Here is a 12,205-nt window from a genome sequence, read left to right on the forward strand (position 1 = left end):
ATTCAAATAAAAATAATATAACAATAGCTTTTGAATTTAATAATAAGTATTTTGCTCAAAGTACATACCTCTCATGCAGAAATTAAATATAATTCCAAAGTTGACCAAACTCGCCTAATCGAGTTTGTAATTTGAATTTTGTTTCAAGGTAAAGCCGGAAATGTATCTTGTCTATGGTTCAATAAAGCATAACTAGAGACCTACTATAAGGCTCGTACATACTATGCTGACTCCCGGAGGTATAAGCTTTGCCAATATGCGCCACTCTTTCGCCAATACTTGGACAATGATTGGCCCATGGCTTGGCCATTAGTATCTATATTGCTTATGATTTTAAAATGGTCCTCTTTCTCAGATTTGTTGCAATCTGTCTAGAAGTGGATGTGACGTCACTGACAACTGTGAAATACGGAAATTAGAAATGGCTGCGATGGGTAGTGGACGGGGGACGATGGATTCCCAAAATCAAGTGCAAAGTGATACTTTAGATCGTTTAAAATTGCTTTACCCTAATGTGAACGAAGATGAAACACCCCTGCCTCGATCGTGGAGTACAAAGGACAAATTCAGCTACATCGGGCTATCGCAAAATAATCTACGAGTACACTACAAAGGTAAGTTTCAAGGTTTGTTTATGGGTTAGTTATTCGCGAAACTCTCTAATGATACTCTCTAAGTGTTTGAAATGCATCTAAATTTGTTTAAAGGAGTATATAAAGTTGGTTGATGTTCTGACGGGCAGCATTTTGTCGTAATGCAGCGCTTGAAACTAATTCATGACTCAAACAAAGAAATCAGCTGATCGTATATTTTGTTACTGTACCTGAAACCCCGAACATAAATGACGACTGTTTATTCGTGTTGAAAACTGTTTAAAATAAACTAACACGTTATCGTTTCTTCCTTATCTTGTTTAATATGACGATTTAATTCAATAAGAACAGTTCGATATTTTACAAGGTCTCTCCTCTATTTAAATGGCAGACAAAAACTAGAATAGGAATAAACATAAATCCATAGACTCAGGGTTTAATTGCAAATTGTTTTCATAAAACTCTACCTCCCTTACATAATACCTTAACTTTTTTAGATATAGTGTACGCTTCCTAATATTTTTCTATTGAATAATGTTATGCCATCCTTAAATTAATTTCCTGAATATATTCAACGGTAATGTTATTTTTGAAGTAAAGCCAATCTATCATTAATAATTTTAATGTTAATTAATCTAAAAATCTATATTAATTGTTAGTTTTGTATTCTAGTGCACATTAAATTCCAAATACACTGTATTTATATGGACTCTTGGAATTGCATAGAATTTTGCTATTAACTGTTTCCTAAAAGTGGGCAAGTGACAGTCAAATGTCCAGATTGTTTTGCAGTTCACAATCAGATGCACTTGGTATATTGTGTATTTATCTAATTTTGATAGAATTCCATTGGAAAATAAATAGAACAGATGTTTAATTAAAATACTTATATTCTTTAATTCAACATTTTTACAATGTGGAAATGTACTATATGAAACAATATGCAGTATACAGGTACTGCATAATGTTTCATATAGTACATGAAATTCAAATATAAAAAAATTAGCAACATGGGCTTGGAAAATGGGCCTATTAAGCAATTTTAAACATCAAGTTTCTGTGTCACTACCACAACAACAGTTTATAGTGTCTGCCCCCTGTTATGAATATATTTTTACAGGATCTAAAAACACACTAAATCTGTCATTTTCTTTTTAACTCTGGTAGACTTCCACTGCTGGACATAGGTCTTTTGTTACTTCTAAACTTCACTGAAGGAGAAGACTAACATCAAGCAAGTTGCGACTGCTAGATGTTGTCTGTCCATTTAGTATGGAGTCTAAGAAACATTTTGCATTTCAGTGTGCGGTTGTCACCCACACACCATTGAACCCCGATATCTCTTGGCGCTCCATGCCCTGCTTATTGTCACTAGCTTTGCAATATGTTAAGCTATGTTGGTTGGTACTCTGGTTCTTCTATGGATGAAATTTTAGTCTTTTTCATACTTGTGTCCAGCGAATCTATCTACCTAGTGGGAGGGCTACCACATGGTTTACCAGAGAGTTAATGGTGCAGTACCAGCACCTTGGGTCACAAATAACAATTAATTGCCTAAGCTGTTTCCCGCCCATTGCCACTTTAGATTTGCAACTTATTGAGCTGTGTTGTACTCTTGTAAAATACAAATAAATATAATTTAAATGTGTATCTGCATTGTTGAAATAATAACTCCTTAATAGGCCTTCCATTGTAATTATTTACCAACCACAACTATTAAAAATTTCCAAATGTCTGTTATTATTTTCCTAAGAATACATTACTAAAAATGACAAAATCACATCCTTAGCGCAAACAATAAAAAATAATTAACGAGTTTAAATAAAAACTGGTAACTATAGTTATCGTAATTATTGTCAATGATAGTTGTACAGACCCACAGCGCTAAACAAATGCAGGTTGACAGGCTTTGGTACCATAATAATTCTTGTATAAAGATTATTACATTTTTAGTTGAAATGACAAGTTATAATGAAGACTACAGCTTTCTGAGGGAGTGAAGGTTAAATTTGGACTTTCAAAGTAGATCACCATCAAGTCAGTGGCGTGCATAGGGTATGCAGATGACATAAAATGAAAAAATCTCCAGTACGAGTTATAAAAATCTAAAGGATGAGCATTGTAAGAGTTATGCCTACCCTTAAGTATTGATAACTTGTACAGGGAGGTGCAGATTTTCTTCATTTTATAACATCTGCATACCCTGTGCATTCCCTCCATGTACTCCACTGCATCAAGTAAACTACTTGCGTTCCACAATAGGATGCATCATCCTTATCATCAGGTGATACTGCAGCGAAGCGCAAGTCTATTCATTAATAAATTAATAAACACGACCTATCATTTTCAACCTTAGTAACCACAGTGTGAGAGGTAATTCATTTTTAAACCTGGCCCTAAACGCTCCTACTAATAAGGAAAGCAAGCTATATAAATGCAGGCGTCTTCCTAAACATTGATTTATAACAGTCACCATGGTTTTGACATAACTGACATAGCTATTGCCCGCGGATTTTAGTTTTTTCATGAATCCTGCAGGATCGTACATTTTCCCGGGATAAGAAGCAGCCAATGTTTTAATAAAGGGGGGGCAGGCTTAAAAAAAACAGGCTAAAATCTGTCCAGAATTCATTCAAATTGGTTCAGTACTTTTTGCGTGAAAGAGTAACAAACACCCATCATTCCATACAAACTTTCGCATTTATGATATAAAGTAGTATGTATGAAATATGCAGGTACATTTCTGATAACTTTACTAAGGGTATGTTGGTAAAAGTCGCAAATTAATCAGTTCAGTATCTGGATCTCGTCGTTTAAGTCCAAAATTGTTAACAATAAGTGTTTTGTTGTTGAAGTCAAATATTTTGTTATTCAAAAGGGCACTTAGATGGACCTTTTGATGCGTTGATTACATACCGAATGTGTACATAGTAGTGAGTAGTGATGGCGCAAATTACATTCGATAAAACTAAAGCTACCAGTGGTTCTAAGCGCGCCCTGGTCTAAGAAGTCTACAACAAACTAAGCGGAGTATTTTTCTTTGTAATCACCAGCTCAAAATGGCATTTGAAAATACTTAAGAAGCAACTTGTTTAGAGCAATAGTTCACATTCAAGCTTTTATACCGTTTACGTAATCCTCTATACTATAACATAGTTGTCCATTTTCATAACCCATTACCGGCCCACTATAGGTTACGGGGCACGGGTCACCTCTTGACACAAGAAGGGTTTGGGGCACGTCCACCACGCTGCCCAAGAACCATGTGCGGATTGGTAGACTTTCCACGCCTCTTTAGAATCTTATGGAGGTGCTCTCCGGCGTTCAGGTTTCCTAACGATGTTTTCCTTCGCTTTTAAAGCAGGCGATATTTTAATTGCTTAAATGAAAAACACACATAACTCCGAAAGTTAGAGGTGCATGGAGGCATGCCGGGAAACGTAATAGTGTTATCACCGCTTCAGTTGTTGGTCGTTTCCGAAAATTTACAGTTTCATAAGAAAAGGCTACGAGATGAAGGGAACGTAGATCGATCATCGTCCCGCCGTTCTAAACCCCCCTCGGTCGGTCTATACGGGTCCCCTCTCCGAATCGTCCGTTTCAGTGCATTAACCCAAGTCTAGACTTCTAACTGCAACTCCCTAAAACGGCGAGGTCACAGAACTCTAGGCACTAGCCCTTTGTTGTCTGCCCTCTCTTTGTTGAAGCTGTATTATAATATTATAGAACCTTTAACGATATCTCGCAGCCCTAGTCAGCTGTGTACAGTGGCGTGCACAGGGTTTTTGACCAGGGTATGCATAAAGAAAGAAGGTGCCATAAAATGGAAAAATCCTTCGCATTTATGAGTCATACAAACATTTTAGGGTATGCAGTGCTTTTCTGCATGTATGAAGTGTACGCCACTAGCTGTGTATTACGTTTCTACGGCGAATCCGAACCTGCACGGCTAGCATGGGCAGGAGACAATTATCGTCCCGGGGAAAGGATAAAAATCTATCTTCTCACACAGCTTTATCAACTGTCCGAGCACTGGCGCACAAGTGGAATAATATCCAAATAATATATGTGTAATATTCAAGGGGGGTAAACTTCTCCGTGTCACGTTAATTATATCCTTTGTCTACTGCCTGTGCTAGCCCTGCTGAGATACTAAATCCCCAGCCACTGACATTGACTCTACTGTAGATTTTGTATAAATTTTGTTGTTTGTTTTGATAACTAATGACTTGAGGTAAATCTGACAGAGATCTGCGTCATTAGTGCGTTGTGTTGCGTTGCGTCGTCGCCACTTGATCCATATATTTTAAGGCATAAAAAACAAATATACTACGACAAAACACACATGGCCATCTAGTCCCAAAGTAAGCGTAGCTTGTGTTATGGGTACTAAGATAACTGATGAATAATTATATAAAATATTTGCCTACATAAGTACTTTTAATTAATACAAATAAACACCTAGACACTGAAAAACATTCAAGTTCATCACACAAACATTGTCCAGTTGTGGGAATGTCGGATCACGAGGTTCTTTGAGCACGAACTTGCTCGATTTAACTTCAAAATATCTGGCGGCTGGATTCAGACATTTGCTCGGAGAGCACGTTAAGCAGATATCGTCGGTTCCATTATTATCACTAGCATCATCGATACGCCCGCCGCCCCGTACTCGAGCTGCGTGGTGGATCAACAAATGCCCCCTCTTTTCTATTGGAGAGGCGATATGTGCTCGGAAGTGGAAATATTACCTGAATAGGCAATATTGATAAATCGAAATTAAAATCAAATCGAAGCAATTTAAAAGCGACCTAACCACTAGTCATAACGACTTACGTCCATTTTCAATATTCAATCTATCTGTAGTCCATAGATTTACTACTTATTATTATTATTATTAAACTCTTTATTTGTATACCACAACATTTAAAATATAACAAAAACAGAAACAGCGAAAGAAGTAGTAATACAAAAGGCGGCCTTGTCGCTTAATAGCGATCTCTGCCAGGCAACCTTAGAATTAGGAAAAAAAAAGAAGAGGAGAATAGACTGCTGGTGGTACAAATATTAAAATACATACATGCAAATAACTACATGTTAACTATACATACTAAACTAGTGTGCACAAATAGATAAAAAGTAAATAATATAATAAATAAATAAATATAAAAATAAACTAATATATATAATAACAACACTTACATAATTAAATACTTTAACATACAATAAATGAGTAAGTATATACATACTACTAGCTGTTGCCCGCGACTTCGTCTGCGTTTGATTTTGTTTTTAAAGTATTCAGTTACAGTATCGCTAAGCCTTAAATGATTATAGTAGTATGTGACTGTCAATTAATTATAGACAAATAATTTGCAATAAAATAAAATTGTGACTATAATTAAAGATCTAAGCTATCCTATCTCTTAAGTTGGACCAGACTGCTCACGGTGTGCCCATTGAATTCAAAATCGGTTAAGTAGTTTAGGAGTCCATCGCGGACAAACATAGTGACAGGAGATTTATATATATTAAGATTAAAAGTCGTTAACAATATAATGAGCCTTAACTGCTCTTTTAAATATCGCCAGTGATTTGGATCGTCGTATGCTCAATGGAAGCGCATTCCACAATTCCACAGCTCGTACGCTAAACGAACGCTTATAAAATTTTGTCCTATGATAAGGCATACACAGCGTCAGCGCACGGCACGATCTTACATTTGCTCGATTGCTCACCAAGAAAAGTGAACTTCTCTTTTAAATACGAGGGAGTATTTAGATGAAATAACACACAGTACAGAAGAGAAAGTACATGCATATCCCGGCGACGACGAATAGGAAGCCACTTGAGTTTTTGTCGAAATTCGGAAACATGGTCATATTTGCGAAGGCCAAATATGAACCGAATAGCAAGATTTTGAAGACGCTCAAGTTTATTAAGCTGATCCTCGGTCAGATTAAGAAAGTACTACTTAGCAACGTTGTTATTGTCAAAAGAATTCCATAGAATTCTTAAAAAATAACAACTTTACTAAGCAACTTGTCAACGGATTATAGATAGGTTGAATATAGAAAACGGACGTTAGAGATGGAGGCAAAAAATGTATTTTCTTGCAATCAATAAAAGATGTCCCATTGTCTACATTCAATCTGAATATCGATCCGTTCCTGGAAACTAGTTTAATATGCAACTGTCTCTTTACGTAGCTTTCGTGTTTTTGTTTTTGATAAACAAACAGTTATCCACAGACAATATTCACAGACAAAGAACAACTAACGGACGAACAAAATTGGTCTAATGGTTTGATTCCCGGGTCAGACCACATCGTCCGGGAGGTATACAACGGGTTCCCCGGGCGTCTAACAAAGCCAACAAGAGGGACATGGTCGTTGGTCGTTTTTAGTTTGCGTATACCCCCTTTAGAGGGGGGAGTCCCAGATAAACTCCGTCCTGCCGCAGTCCGTCCGTCCGTCCTGTCGACTTCGAATCCCAGCACGCGCACGCACCTCTAACTTTACTACGTTATTTTGTAAATAAAATATCACTTGCTTCAACGGTGGAGGAAAACAACGTGAGGAAACCTGCATGCCTGGTAGTTTTCTATGTTAGATAGATAGGTAGAATAACTTAATTCCAACAATTACAAAGAAACAATACAGAGACAAAAGTACATATTGTTAGGGTGCAAAGGCGGCATTATCACTATGAGTGATCTTTTACAGACAACCTTTGCGTAAGAAGCTATCGCGGACAGTGGATGTGCACAAAGTAAAGATATAAAATAAACTTACACAATTAAATATACATTGTAAATTTCAATAAAAAATACACAAATATTGAATACCTAAATAATGTTCTTAAAGGCGTGTGAAGTTCAGCAATCCAGAGTGAAGTGCAGGAAATTACTCATTTTATTCAGAGGCAAAGTCTGACGATTAGTTTTGTTTTATGAAGGACTACTAACTACTAGTGTCAGACATGAAAATTTAGCTTAATTTGCTATACTCCTGGAAAAGCAGGAGAATCTGTATGGTGTTATTTTCGGCAATGGACCCTTTACGCACGTTTCGCTACGAAACCAGAGCATCCTCAGGAGATGTTGACTTAAAATTGAATAATTGTAAAGTCGACATCTCCTGTTTGGTAGTATAAGGATTGAAGAAATTATATATTCTACTATACAGATTCTCCTGCTTTTCGCGGAGTATAGCAAATTAGGCTTGAATTTCATGGTATATCATGGATTTCCGCAAATCAACGCCTGCTTCCATCCAATAAAGCGTCAGGCACAAAAAATAATTCGACCATGTTTTTTTTTAATAAGTAATTACTTATTGCAATAAAACAGGCGTTCCTTTGCGCGAAATGCGTATACCATGCAAATCTGCACGATTCAATTTATAACTTCTTCAATCTTTATATATACAGCACTCCACACAGACCTTCTATAATGCATTTTGTAGCTTTCTACGCATGTTTTGCTCCGACGAGCATCCTCAGAAGATGTCGACTTAACAATGCAACTCATTATGTCCTCTGCAGTTTGGCTCGCTTTTTAGCGATAAGGCTGCCATTTGTACAACTTAGGTTTAGTGTGTCGTTGTTGTATATATGTGTATCTAGGTGTGCAATATAGTATACTTTTTTTTCTTTATTGTCCTCATACCACAGAGCTACAGATTGTTAGCACATTATTGATGGTGGTCATGACACCTAGCGAGTATCACCTGCAGTGGTTTGCTAGTGGGCATGCGGTGTGCGCGTGCGATGTCTATATTAGTCCTTGCTCGTCTGTCGTTCACTACAGCTGATACACCATGATAGCTGACATAAGCGTGATTCAACGTTTCCGCGTAGAACGCTCTGGCAAATATGCAAACTGAATTATTTAAAATCAATAGTAAGCAAATTATGTGACGCCTTTCGTGTGGTGTAGAATAATATACATTCTGAATAAAATAACTTTAGTATTTCTTTGACAATAATGAGAATTTCTTTTTTGGACCTAACTCTGAGAGGAATCTAAGTTGTTTACTTGACACGTTTTTATTGGCAATGTCACTTTATAACTAAGTGTTATGTCAATCCAGCGACCATGTTAAGATGGTAACATATTAAATCAACTTAGCAATCGGTTTTTAGATCATATGCTAGTTAAGAGTGTTCTTTTTTCGATGGTCAGAAAAGAGTACAGAACTTCGTTATTGAAGAGGGTCCTTAGGACCGCAAACGTTTTTTATTTGATTTTTAAAGTGTAATAATGAATAAAAAAAACTCTTGTGCACGCACTTAAAAAGTCGTCGTGGTAATTTGGCGTTAATCACAAATGATTTTTTACGCATTTAAATACATTTTAACTACGTTAAAAAAAAGAATACATGGAATAGTTACTGCGAATAAAAACACACAATAACTATAATTATTAACATATATATTACATGACAATCCTTACTAAAATATTATATATAAGAAAGTGTGCTGGTTTGTTTCTGCTTCCTTAACACCATAACTAAGCAACCAATTGTCTTGATTTTTGGCTTAGAATAAGCTTAGAGGACGGAAGGCAACAAAGGCTACCTACCTTTTATCTCAAGAAAACAAACTGTTTCCATGGGGTATGTAAAAAACCGTAAGACCGCGGGAAACAGCTAGTAAAAATTAAAATAATTCTCGTGTTACTACTGCGCGCGTTTCATTCGGAAAATTGAGTGTCATTTTATTTCCATTACGCGCCAAAGGAAGTATTAGTAGCTTCTATTTGCCTACTTTATGCCAAGAGATATAATTTCCACTGTTGCCTATCAACTCGAAAGCTTTCGAACAATATCGCTTTCTCTTTGCGGTATTCGTACTAGGTAGAGATAGCAACAAAATGTTACAATGGTTTCAGTTCTTTAACATTACTCTAAATTATCCCTAATTAATGGCGGCCCATTGGCGCAGTGGGTAGTGACCCTGCTTTCTGAGCCCGAAACTGTGGGTTCGATTTTATGAATAATATACATAAATACTTATAATATAACAGATAAACACCCAGACACTGAAACACATCCATGTTCATCGCACAAACATTTTCCAGTTGTGGGAAGTTGTCGGTTTATGTGATGAATATGATTATTTTTCAGTATCTGGGTATTATAATTATATTAATACGTAGTATAAAATTCACTAATAAAATCGTCAGTTATCTTAGTACCCATAACTTCGTAGCGTCTTTGAGTTCATAGACTGAGACTGAGTGCATAGTTTTTTTAATGATAAAAAACAAATTTGTTAAGTTTTATTCGTTGTAGATATAATTTAGGGAAAAATGTATTGAATTTTCTTTTATTTTGGAAATTCACTATCCCTCGATCATTCGTTTCCTTCCCGGAAGGAATAAAGGAAACTCTTCGCTGTTTCCGGAAGGGTATATTAGATACCAAAATACAAGACTATATATTATGTCTATGTATTGAAAAGAGGGGAATTCCAGGGTCACTTTGCAATTAACTTGGGACGATATTGCGGAACCCTAAAAAGAAGTGTTTCAACTGGCAAACGAGGGGCATTGACTGCGCCAGGAGGTGCAGGACCTCATAAAGGGCTATCATTATTCACTACCACGTGCGACTTCGCATACGAGTTTTTTTCTCCGTAAAACAAGCGACTCACTATTTATTTATTTATTTTATTAGGCACCTAAAACAAGCTTTGAGTCTGTTGGGAAGCTTTAGCCGTAGTTACCACCGTAACGACACAAGAGGTTTAGTGTTCCGGTGCGATGTCGTATAGAAACCGATTAGGAGGTATGACTACCATACTCCCTAACAGGTTAGCCCGCTACCATCGTAGACTGCATCATCTCTTACCACCAGGTGAGATTGCAGTCAAGGGCTAACCTATTGTAAAATAAAAATATAAAGTTAAAATAGTAACCAATGCCCCCTTTTACTAAACATAGGCCTAATGACTGATGAATGATGTCTATGGAACAAAAACTTTTCACCAACTCTTTGATGTATGCCTTAGTCTCCTTAGGAATTGCCTTGTTCGATGTAAGTGAAAACGGGCTTTATAGCCTTAATTCTAATAAAACATAAAGTATAGAATCTCCATAAAAAGATTGCGATTTACTTTTAAATTTTTGATGATCTCCCTAGGCAGTTTAGTTTTAGGCGGTTTAGTATAACTGGTATATCCTTAATATCCATATATTATTATATATGTGTAGTAAAAAACGAGGGTAAACTTTTGTTCTATTAGCAGCAAGACTTTGAAACCTTTGTAGTTAAAATTTCCTAAATCAAAGATTAAACTTAACGTGAGCGAAGCCGCGGGCAAAGGCTACTAATTCATAACATGATAATTTTACTATGCTGCTAAATCGACACGGTTCCGACACGAGTTTGGCTCAGAGTTGATATCATGAAACGAAAATAATATACTCCTTGATATTAGAATTTGCGCTGGATATTCTATTTTTATTGAGTTGTCTGAATTACGTAGCTCTAGAATTTAATAGCTTAGTAGATACTTTGTAATACCCGGCTAAGTTTGTTGTGGGCTTCTTCTTAGACCAGAACGCGTTTGGAACCCTCGAAGCTTTAGTTTTAATTTTATGAATGTAGTTATCGCCATTACTACTCACTACTATGTACACATTTTGTATGTGCCTATTTGAATAAAGAAATATTTGACATTACTTGACTTGAATAAAGAAACAATATTTTTATTAAACTAGCCGTTCCCTGTGGTTTCGTAAAGAAATATTATATAAATAAAACAGGCATCTTGCTCATAGACGTAAACATCCCTCCCGTATACATTAATAATTAAAACTTAGGGCATTTTAATTTTAAGGTATATACGACAAGGTTTATCTACATAAAATGTGGTTTGATAGCAAAATGTTTTATTTTTTTAAAAGGTTTAATATTTTATGCCTAATAATTTAAAAAAAATAACTTTTTAATTAGTAGTAGAGCTTTTTGCGACTGCTCGACTGGGGAATTACGCCATACTTATTTCTGCCGCTAAGCAGCGTGGTTGTAATGCTGTAATGCTGCGTCTGGTTTGAAAGGCACACGAGGATTCACATCTGCTTCTCAGGTTGATGGAGTCCGCAGGTCACGTTGTAGGACTTGTTCATCCATATCCCGTTTTTCTGTTTATAGGCGATGGTTTCCCACTTACCATCAGGCTCTGCTTCCATCCGTCAATTATTACCTACTATTAAAAAAACAAAAGTAGCATACCCAATATGTTGTAAGATCTTTTCTGGTTTCTATAATGTCGATTCGTCTTTACTTTTGTTTGCTTCAATCATAGATAAATGTTTGTATGTCAATGTGCAAGTAGTGCTCCAAAGCTCCAACCTTAGTCCCCTATCCTTGGTGTTTGTAAGCGCGCTCCCCCGGGAACTGCTCCGTAATGGGGTCACCCAGCCCGCAAGGCGACGCTTACTGAATTTCACTTCAACCTCCATTTTGAATTATATATGACTCCCATTGATTAAGTCTTTTTATAATAACACCATCTATAATAAAATAAGGAATGCGAGTTTATTCTTTAATGCTCAATAGATTTATCAATATTGCTGCAATCTGGAACAAAAATAACTTAGCTTG

The 12,205-nt window shown here is 36.3% G+C and overlaps 1 protein-coding gene across 3 annotated transcripts in view; it reads left to right on the plus strand.

Annotated features, from left to right (window-relative positions):
- The first annotated feature begins 372 nt into the window (after positions 1-372).
- LOC120633162 (ran-binding protein 9) overlaps positions 373-12,205 on the plus strand; it is a 56,903-nt gene continuing 45,070 nt past the window's right edge. For all 3 annotated transcript variants that reach the window (XM_039903291.1, XM_039903292.1, XM_039903293.1), the window contains exon 1: positions 373-614. In XM_039903291.1, coding sequence (XP_039759225.1) covers positions 422-614 — 193 coding nt within the window. In that variant the 5' untranslated portion in view covers positions 373-421. The remainder of the gene's footprint in view (positions 615-12,205) is intronic.

Source organism: Pararge aegeria, chromosome 21, assembly GCF_905163445.1.
Source record: "Pararge aegeria chromosome 21, ilParAegt1.1, whole genome shotgun sequence".
NCBI lineage: Eukaryota > Metazoa > Arthropoda > Insecta > Lepidoptera > Nymphalidae > Pararge > Pararge aegeria.